Source organism: Panicum virgatum, chromosome 9N (assembly GCF_016808335.1).
Source record: "Panicum virgatum strain AP13 chromosome 9N, P.virgatum_v5, whole genome shotgun sequence".
Classification (NCBI taxonomy): domain Eukaryota; kingdom Viridiplantae; phylum Streptophyta; class Magnoliopsida; order Poales; family Poaceae; genus Panicum; species Panicum virgatum.
The window spans coordinates 60,024,841-60,035,648 of NC_053153.1; the positions used below are offsets into that span (position 1 = coordinate 60,024,841).

At 39.8% G+C, this 10,808-nt stretch overlaps 1 protein-coding gene across 1 annotated transcript; it reads right to left on the bottom strand.

The window, feature by feature from the left end:
• Positions 1 to 3,654: 3,654 nt before the first annotated feature.
• LOC120688077 (3-oxoacyl-[acyl-carrier-protein] synthase II, chloroplastic-like) lies at positions 3,655 to 10,508 on the bottom strand. Its single transcript, XM_039970225.1, has 13 exons — positions 9,987 to 10,508; positions 8,999 to 9,204; positions 8,695 to 8,898; positions 8,490 to 8,600; positions 8,294 to 8,389; positions 8,170 to 8,215; positions 7,957 to 8,036; positions 7,718 to 7,786; positions 7,536 to 7,620; positions 7,272 to 7,426; positions 7,092 to 7,172; positions 4,561 to 4,620; positions 3,655 to 4,152 (listed from the first exon to the last, which is right to left on the bottom strand). Exons 1-13 carry the CDS (start codon positions 10,165 to 10,167, stop codon positions 4,036 to 4,038), a joined length of 1,491 nt encoding a protein of 496 aa, XP_039826159.1. The 5' UTR covers positions 10,168 to 10,508; the 3' UTR covers positions 3,655 to 4,035.
• Between the last annotated feature and the right edge of the window lie 300 nt (positions 10,509 to 10,808).

Genomic DNA, 10,808 nt, shown 5'->3' on the forward strand with positions numbered 1-10,808 from the left:
ACAAGGAATCTATTTTGGCTAGATGTGCTACAATAGACATAAAGGAATTTGAATTATAAAATTTTAAAAATAGGTAGAATTCAAAATTCCTTGAATTTTTAGGTCAGCTAAACCTATGATAAAAATGCATTAAAAATATGATAATTCATAATTTTTTATTTAGTTTAGTTAGGTACTTTTTATTGGCACAAGTTCTATAGAAAATTCATAAATTAAAATTTGAGGAATCAAATTTGATTCAAATTTGAGCATTGCGAAGTAATTCAAAAACTTTCATAAAAACTTGGGCCAATAAAAAATACCTTATTAAACTAAATAAAAAATTATGAATTATCATATTTTTATTTCATTTTTATCAAAGGTTTAGCTAACCCAAAACTTCAAGAAATTTTGAATTCTACCCATTTTTAAAATTTTATAATTCAAATTTCATTATGTTTAATGTATCACATCTAGCCAAAATAAATTCCTTGTCTTTTATCTACCTCCCAAAAAAATATCATGATTTTTAGATAATATTAACTATGCTTTCTTTCTTATTTAATTGAGAGAGGTGTGAAATTCCAGAAATTCGAAAATGCTACTGTAGCAAAACCGCCCTCAAAACAGCTTGCTACAGTGCTCGAGGGGGTGATTCGGACGGTTTTGCCAGTTCGAGGGCCTAGGTTACCCGGTTTCGTAGTTGGAGGTTGAAAAACGGACTTCTTGACTAGTTCGAGGTTGTAAAATAGACTTATCCCTATTAAAAACCCCCTCACCCCTTCCCCCCCTCTCTCTCCTTTTTTCTCTTGGACAGAGCACGCCACCTCTCTCCCGTGCGCCACCTCCCTCTCTCTTGTTCTTCCTCTCTTCTCCTCTCTAGAGTAGGATTATGGAGATAGATTTTTGAGACTCTTGTATGGAGACTGATCGGGAAAGGAGGCCTATCCCTCCTTGTGCCCTCCGGGGTTTTGAATTCAATTCGATTTCGTTCATCTTGAGCCTCGTTTGTTTGAAATTCGATTTTCTTTTGTCGATTCTCGAACTTAAGATGACGGGTTATTTCTTGACGATTTTGTGACTCCTTGGGGTGTTCCTAATCCATCTTACCTAGCCCTAAAACTCTTGGATTCACGAGCTCCTTCGAATTGAAGTTTTGGCGTTCTTGAGAAAACCCCAATCTTGCTTAGGATTTCGTCGATTTCTCCCAAACCATGAAGTAATTCGTCGATTCCTTCCGTGGACATGTCCACAAGTCCCTTGTGATCATGCCTGCAAAATTTGGTGAGATTTGGACTTGATTTGGCCACTCGATCATCGAGTTCTTGGAAGAACGCGGGCTGGAAAACATTTCTGGACAGAGTTCTTCTGAGCACCGGTTAAACCGACGCTTGTGCTCATTGGTGTCGGTTCAACCGGTGAGTGGGTTTTTCCTGCATTAGGGTTTTCTGCTTGTCATCTGGTTGCACCGGTGCATCCACTCCCTAGAGCATCGGTTCAACCGGTGAGTGCTTTTCTGCTGCTGCTTTGGCCGTTCAACCGACGTATAGAAATTTGTTGACATCGGTTTAACCGGTGATCTGTGCGATCGGTTTTGCGGTCTCTCTGGACAACTGCACCAGTGTTTTGGTTTTGATCACGTTGGTTTAACCGGTGCTTGATATTGCAGTTTTGTGGTCCCTCTGGACAATTGCACCGGCGCTGGCGTTTGATTTTGCCGGATCATCCGGTGTGCTAACACCGGTTGAACCGACGCTGCTAAAACCCATACGTCGGATCAACCGGTGCTCGCATTTCGCTGCTGCCGGTTCTGTGACGTCGGTTTGACCGATGAGTTCAACCCTATACTCGTCGGTTCAACCGGTGCTCATATACCGTGCCTGTTTCGCTCTGTTTCTTTGAGTTTGACTCCAGAAATTGTTCTCGCTCGTTCCTAGGGGTGTTTTGTGTTGGTATAGCTCATTCATAGCTACTCCACACTTCATCTAGGACGGGTTGGGTGCACACTTTGGGACTAAGCCAAAGCTTCAGTTTGCGAGAATTTTGAATTGGCTCCCATTCACCCCCCCTCTGGTCGCCCTTTCGGTCCCTCAAGTAGGATGCATGCGAAGGTGCGTTGTTTCTTCTCGTAAAAAAATAATAACATAAAGACATCTCCAACACTATAACCAAATCTATAAGAGATGTTTGTATCATTTATGGATAGCACAACCTTTTTATTGAGAGTTCCTCCTGCTTCTAATTCACTGTGAAAAGTAATTATTTGAAAGAAGTGATTCTCTATATTCAATTTTATGTATAAACTAATTTTGAGCAGGGAATGAATAAGGGAAGTTACTTTTTCCAATTCAATCCATTGGTTCATTACATAGAATCACTGCACAGAAGCAGCCTAGAAGCACTTCTTTAACAAAAATTTGGTAGAGCTCCTCCTAGATTTGACATAGAAGTTGCTCTAGGAGCTATGCCAAACAGGCCCATCTCTGTGTTATGCATGTGAATGCTAGACGATGCTTGGATGGTTGCACTTATAGCTCCTAACTTAGCCAAGGAGGCATGCACTTTCACCTCCTTTGACTATGTACTCATGCAATCAGCCAATGCATTGCCCAATTAAATAGGCTTTGTATAAAATGTACATTGCATGCACTTACAAGGCTTTGATAAAGGAATAATCCTTATTTATAAAAAAAAGACAACAAAATACGCTTATAAGGTGAACAATAAGATTTCAACAGAAGTAGCCCTGGGCGTTCGGGTAATTCGGGTTGGGTAATTCGGGTAATGGAAAATTCGGGTATCTAAAAATGCTACCAAAAATTGACCTAAAAAAAGAATACCCAAAATATCGGGTTTCGGGTTTTTCTGAAATACCCGATCAACAACCAAATCTTTGTCTCTCCCATTAGACAACAAGTAAAAATGGGGATCAAATACAAAATTAAGATCAATATATCGCTATTATTGCACAAATCAAACAAACAACTGAACAAGCAATCAACAAATAAAATAAATAAATTTCTTATTAGGTTTTTGGGGTCAAGTGAGTGGATTAGGTCATGATCTATTGGGTGTTCAATAAAGTTTAGGTACTGTGAGTCAAAACCCGAATTAAATTCAGGTTTCTTAACTTCCTACCCAAGATAATGATCATGTATATTGGGTTCGGGTAATTCAAAATCAGGTTTGGGGTACGAGAAATTGTGCGCAGCCCTAAACAGAAGCATCGATGGGTAGAGTATGCCGTCACAACCATCATCAACTGATTCATTCATGAGCTGATTTCTTTCCCTTCCCCTGGTTTCCATGCATGAGCTCAAAGTTTTTTTGGTGGTTGATGACAGCATGTTTTTATGAATTCATAGTTCGTTAGAATGTTTTTATACATTCATAGAAGAGATGATGCATCCTGCAATCGGCAACGGATAGAGATGCACAACCATCCTGGAAAACTAATGCAAAAAAAAAGATAAAATCAATTATGCCGTGCTTTTATTGAGTATGAAACTCAATTACGTTGCTCAATAATATTCGTCCTCCCAACATGCCATGCGCGCTGGCTCATACGTGTACGAGGGTAGGAAATCGAAATAGTGACTTAGAGCTCATGTCGCATCGGATCACTACAGTTAACAATACATCACTACAGTGTAAAGCCACAAAAACAGTGTGCTCTGCAACAAAAGATGAACTAGGCAGCATGTGCTGGACCTGTAAGCAAAACCACTGTATCTGTCGGGCAAACGGCTACAATAAAAATACCGCCCCCAATAAAGTTCCTATATGACAAGTACAACAATCATCCGAAACAAATTAGAATGAGCCAAAGGGTACAAGGAACATCTGAATGGATGCTCTTCTGGCTCAGGATAATTTTCTTTGCTATTACAAATGAACCCAATTGCTATCTTCCCTCGGTTGTGTGGCAATATATCCTACTAAGCTTTTGGATTTCATCTTAATTTTGCAGTACAGGAAATGTTTGCCGAGCCTGGTGGTCTAATAAGGTCTCGATTTTTCGACGATGCATAACCACAAGAAAATCGTCAACAAAAATCATTTGAAGGGGGCAAACAAAATCGACGAGTTGTGCCCACCAAATCCAAATGAGTTCGACAGTGCCACCTTGACATCGCATCTCTCCTTCTGGGGACCCACCAGCAAGCTGACATCCTAAGTCAAGATGGGAATAGTAGGTATATTAAAATGTAAAATAAATGGGTAAGTTTTTCAAAAATAAAAAAGATCAAAGAACAGCACAAACAGGTTTATGTTAGGCTTTAATCAAAAGTCTCAGGATTGGATACTAGCTTTTATAAACAAGGCTATTTAATTGAAAATACGCTTTTTGAAGTTAAACATGATTTGGTTCAATAAACCACAACATCATAGATTCAATAGGTTAGTTCTTTGATTTTCAACTTCATAGAAACAAGAAGACCCCAACTAAACCACATCAACCTGGCACCAACCATTCCATATACTGAAGGTCCAGCACATGTTAAATTTGGTTATAAAGAAAAGGGTCAAAACGGATTCAACATTCAGAATGGAAAAATTCTCAGTGAGAAAGAAAAATACCACATTTTTCTCCGGATTATCCAAATTGATATTTGGATGTACCCAACCTGTTCTTATAGCCTGCAAGCACACAAAGCAATAGAAATTGCATCAAGGCTTATGATAGATCCACAATCCAGGTATTGCTGTTCACTAAAATTGACTCTTAGCAGATTCCTATAATAAAAAATGCACAAGTAATAAAACATAAAACAACTGAAAATGTAACATGTTATCGATATTCATAATGCAGTTCTATCAAATACCAACATGCTGGTTGTTGGCCATCACATACTAGGTTTGGAGCTTTTAGAAACAGCTAGCTTAGTACAATATGATGACAGCCTAATAAATCATCTTAGGGAAAGAAAAAGGTTGTTTAGATAGCTATGCATTGTACCAGTTTGCTTAAATGATAAGGAAAATGTGCAAAGGCATTCAGAGTAAGATGCTATTGTTCGAGAAAAAGAGTAAGATGCTATGAACAAAAGTAAACCCAAACCCATAAGACTTAAAAACCTCCATTTAGAGGCATAAATTGCACTTCTGATAGAATCTCAAACAAGAAGTCACATGGAAAAAGGTTCCCCATATATCCTCTACAAGGCAAGACTATACAATGGGGCCTGGCAGTAACCTTGGTGCTTACTTTGGAAAATAGTCTTTTCAAGAACATAACACCAAACCCTTGTACTTTGGAATTACATTTGTCAAGATGACTCAAGACATCATGACAAATTATTAACTAATAAGTATTATAAGTTTAGGCACTAAAAACAACTGATGCTCTCAATATTGTTCTCAAACAAGCCGAAAACAATAAAATGTCATCAAAATGCAAATGGCACATTGCCTCAACTTAATAAATTTAAACAACTGGCAAATAAAACTTTTTCAATTATTTGCATCACTTTCAACTTTACAGATAGAACAAAAGAATTAAAGCTGGTTATTGACACTACCACCTTAAAGGTGAAGATGTGACTGGTGTGATGGGGCTCTCCAATTTTATCCATGGCATCACACAGGCAGTCAAACTTTGTGCATGGAACTACACGGGTTTCAAAGGCGGTTTACATTGATAATAATTAGTGGAATCCAAATAAAACAGCATTTTTCCTGAAAAAAAAACATTCCCCACCTTTTTCAACTAGAGTCTTTTACGTCTATACCATTACAAAAGTTCATGGTCATCCTACTTCCACCCCATTTCCAATTGGTGCATCTTGCACAGAAAGTGAAAATTCAAAGACCAAAAATCCATGGGGCAACCACTGGGTCTAATAGAAATTTGAATACCAGTCACATCATTGGTTTATCTATTATGAAACATGTCATTAAGTTATCTATTATGAAACCAGGGTGATACATCAGCTTTGTCACACTGCTTATGTTATCATGTAGTTCTAATTGCCACAAAGTCTGATCAGAATTTATGATATTTGGGGTAAAAGTTTACAATATAGTCTAAAAACACCTTCTGCAACTTATATGGAAACCCACATCACCTGGTACCTGAGTAAAAACTAAAAAGTACCCCCTCCATCATTATAGATGATGTTTTGGACAACCAAAACAACCTAAAACCAGTTATTTCTGTCAGAAAACATCATCCGTCATTTATTAATGACTGGATGTAGTAAGTATTTAAAAAATAGTCCTATCCAAAAAGTCTCAGTAGAGACTAGAGACTGAATCTAGATACTTTGTGACTTGTGAGCCATTGTGAATTCATGCAGAGTCTACTCGACCAGAAATTGTATAACTATTAACTAAGGACAAAAAAATGCTATGATGTGGTGCTTTCTTATGACACAGTTTCAGCACAAATACTGCCATTTAGGTAGCTTATCTGTATTGGACACCATATAATATAAATAGTAAACCACTGCCACTATATTAATGCTAGAAAAAAAAGGGATACTTCCCCAAGACTCCTCTGCACATGGCATACCCAAGATAAACCAATCTTCAGGAGTACATTGTGTAACTAACTCAAGAATTAGACACCCACCTTGTGTTCTTTTAGGTAATATATAGCCTAGGTCATCCTATTGTGATGCACTCTATTATGCTGCCTAGCTAGTTGTATCACTGGCAATTGAGAGTTGACACTTAAAATTATCTATCAGGGAATCAGGCTATCAACTACCTTTTGTCTTGTAAATACATAGTGACTGTATAGCTGTATTAGTGAGTTGTAATTTTGCATCTGCGCACCACCCTACTGCTACCAAATATTCGTGCTTCCTAAGTTTGTACTCATATTTAATACAGACAATATTAACTTTGACTCCACTGCACGGTGCAGAAAGACCAAATTGGCTCAAACAAAAACAAATGCTGTAGTCTGGATACGTGCAACAATAGCCCATGATAAATAGAATAATAGATCATACGTCAGCATACAGCGCACTAACATATTAAAATTGTGGACCCTATAAAGGTGTAGACAACAGTTCCAGAACCTAAAACAGCAACTTTCCAGTAATAAAAGAATAAGAAAGCAAACAAATAACCCTGATAGAAAAAATCTGCACTAGCTTCCTTACTTGTATAGCAGCGACAGCTTCTATTCCACCTGCAGCTCCAAGAAGATGGCCTGTCATTGACTTCGTTGAGTTCACTCTTAACTGCAGTATATATAGGCAAATCATTTACTCAGCTAAATTGAGAACAGAAACATAAGGTTTCTGGGTCTGAAACATAAAATCCTGAAATACAGAAATTGCCTGAGGATTCTGGCCAAAACAACGGGTGAGAGCTTCAAATTCCTTCAAATCACCCATCTGTGTAGATGTTGCATGGGCATTGATATAGTTGATGTCTTCCTTTGTTACTCCTGAATCTGCTAGTGCATTTTCAATACAAAGAATAACCCCTCTCCCTAATATTGCATTTGCATGGTCAAGATATTAGCATTAGAAACGACAAGATGATGATGATGATGATGATGATGATGACAAATGCACAACAACATTAAAGAAAAATAGGACCTTCTGGATGAGGCTCTGTCATGTGGTATGCATCACATGTGAAGCTTCCTCCCAGAAATTCAGCATATATTTCTGCACCTCTTTGCTGCAGAAATCCAATCAAAATAGGAAGCTCTTAGGATTCAAATAATATCAGCCTAAAACCAACAAGAGAACGGACTCGAGCATTGCATGAATGAAACCTTTGCATGCTCAAGTTCTTCCAGAACAAGCACACCAGACCCTTCTCCCATTACAAATCCATCACGATCCTGTGACACGCAAGATAAGAATACTGAGACAAATAAGAACCATGTTGATTCCAAAAATTCAACAGGTACAGATGCACCAAACTAGTAAGTATAACTGATAAAATGTCTAGCATATAACTCAATTATTTGGCTAGAAAGTATTTAGTATTCTTTAACTTATAGCTACTTACCACATCCCAAGGCCGAGAAGCTCTTGTTGGATCACTGTTTCTCTGTGAAAGAGCTCTGCAGGCCACAAAACCTCCCAATCCTGCATTTAACAGTTTTTTAATAATCAAAACAGTGAATTCAATACATGCATAAAAAAAACTTGAGGTTCATGTCAAAATGAAACAATAACAATTGGTAATGAAGATGCCTCAAATAATCAGAATGCACCTTACCAATAGGGATGATCGGTGCATCAGAACCACCACAAAGCATCAGATCCTGTATGTTCAGTTTACAACTGAAATTAATAGGCACTACTAATTCCAGAAAAGATCATAAGAAAATGGCGCTACTTACTGCTTCCCCTTTTCTGATATGATTAGCAGCATTCAGAATGCAGAAGTTGCTAGTAGCACAAGCAGTAGAGATAGAATAATTTGGGCCCATCCAGCCCTGCATCCAAAATGCAATTTCAGTAATCAAGAATCATAATATATATCAAGCAACAAGGGAAGCAATGAGATAGCATGAAAAGATGAATCATATAAGGTACCAGGTCCATAGCAAGTATTGCAGAACCCATGTTTGTAGTTGCAAAAGGTACACAAAATGGGTTCATCTTCTTGTATGAAACCCTTAATGCTTCAATCGCATCACTAAAAACCTGATCAAAATACCATCAGAAGTAAACCTAATTAGAGAGGGGGGGGGGAGTTTGTCTATTTAGGAAGCACATAATGTACTGCAAGAATCTGCACCTTCATGCCACCCATAGCAGACCCAATGAGAACCCCACACCTTGACTTTTCCAACTCATTCATGATTTCTTCAGTGATTCCAGCATTTTCCAATGCTTTTTTCCCAGCCGTTATCAAATATTGCATGAACTTGTCCATTCTCTTAGCTAGCTTTGGTGCAACCCACCCATCTGTCGAAAACGATTTGATTTCTCCTGCAATTCTCTATGTGAAACATATAAAGTGTCAAAAGAGTACAACATTTCCCAGCGTAACTGCACAATGAGCCTTAAACCATTATCCTTAAGATGAAGGAAATAAATACCGTGGGATAGCTGGAGCAATCAAACGCCTCTATCTCACTTACTCCACTGACACCCTGTAGAAGGTTATTGTAGAATTCATCAGGGTCATGGCCTAACGGTGTAACTACGCCCATGCCAGTGACAACCACTCTCCTTTGTTTGACATCAGTTTTCTTAGTTTCCACAACTCCCCTTTCAGGATGCAAGGCAACAGCCATGGACATTCCTGCAGTTCACAAGAATTTCATTCATACATGTACATCTATCAGAAGTCAGCATGTATGACAAATGGAAGTGGACAAAAGAAAAGGCAGTGTTACCAACAAAATCCTTTATATCAATTGGATCCTTCTTCAAGTACCATCTATTGGTCATCTAAGTGATGGACTGGGAGAAAATGCCAAAATTAACAGATAATATATAGGTTGGTTTGTACACAGTTCACGCATTTCATTTAGTATGCTTGTGTGAACTAACGGTACCACATAGGAGCAGATTACAGCAGGCATGACTTCTAAAATATCAACACTTAAAGAATGCAAGCTGGTTGTAATTCCAGAATGGTCAATTCCCTCATCAAGATTTAAGTTTTCTTTATCTTGTCACACCAGGTTTTGCAACGGGTTCTGAATTCTCCAGCAGGCACACTTTCCTCTTCCTGAAAAAATTATAGGTTTATGGCATCCAAGCGTAGCAATTGCAAACCCACCATTCACTCAAGAGCAGGACCTGACGGCGAGCCCGAAACCATATAAAAAATACTAGCCCAAGATGCCAGGATCAAGCAGGGTACAATCCTCTCTCCCCTTACATCCCGGGCGCGCTCGTGTGCTATGTGACACCTGGAACCGTATAAAAATCGCGCCTTTAACCCTCCAGATCGCCGTGATGACACTACCGATGCCGTAGAACCCATCCATCGCAGTGAATTTTCACAGTTTTACGCTCGTGCAAGCAACAAAGAAAGTAGCCTTTCCTTTGGCGAGAGGAAACGGGAAATGGGCTCACCAGAGCGAGCCCCACCACGGCGCCGAGAGCCGGGGCGGTGGCGCGAGCCGAACAGACCCCCGACGCCAACGCCGGCACCGCGGTGCCTTCGCTGCTTCTCCTTCTCGCCAACACCGCAGGCCGCAGAGAGGCAGGCGGCGACGAGCCAGGTGCACAGCGGTGGCGCCACCGGCGCCGCCATTGCTCACGACCTGGATCCTGACGGCCTGGATTCGCGGCGCTGGTGGGGTCGGGGACGCATCCACCGCCCCAAGAAACGGCGGCGTCAAGAACCGGGGAGCAGAGCACGAGATGCGTTCAGCGCCCGAACGAAGGTTGGGGTGGGTAGGGCTGGGAGTTCGTGGGAGTGGGGGACGCGGCGGGCGGTGGGTTGGCTCTAGTAAGAAAGGAGGCGGCTTGGGCGCATCTGGGAGGTGGCGGACGGGGCGGAAGCCGCCATTGCCATTGCCAGGTGCTCGGCGCTAGGTGCGGTGGAGGGGAGGGGATGGTTTTAATAGAGGAAATCTGACACAACCAGATGGCAAAACTTTTTGGTGGAGTTTTTGGCTGTGTTTAGCATTTACTCTCTCCTTCCCCATTTATAAGGCATGGTGGAACATGACACGGTCTTCTAAACAACACTTTGACCATTTATTTATCATATATTATATCACTTTTGATTATAAACTTATAATTATTGTAAACTATATTTGATTATGAATCCAATCATATGAAATTTGTATTATAAAAATAAAAATTTAATAGTCAAATTATTGGTCAAAGATGAGAAGGTTTGAATCTTGATATACGTGTATGCCTTATAAACGGGGAAGGAGGGAGTAG

What these genes read in the sequence shown, in the direction of transcription:
- LOC120688077 (XM_039970225.1), bottom strand. Translation starts at nt 10,167, where the DNA reads ATGGCGGCGCCGGTGGCGCCACCGCTGTGCACCTGGCTCGTCGCCGCC. An exon ending in CTGCTATGGGTGGCATGAAG is followed by an intron (nt 8,601 to 8,694) that starts GTGCAGATTCTT and finishes TATTTTGATCAG; the next exon opens with GTTTTTAGTGATGCGATTGA. An exon ending in GACAGAGCCTCATCCAGAAG is followed by an intron (nt 7,427 to 7,535) that starts GTCCTATTTTTC and finishes ATGCAATATTAG; the next exon opens with GGAGAGGGGTTATTCTTTGT.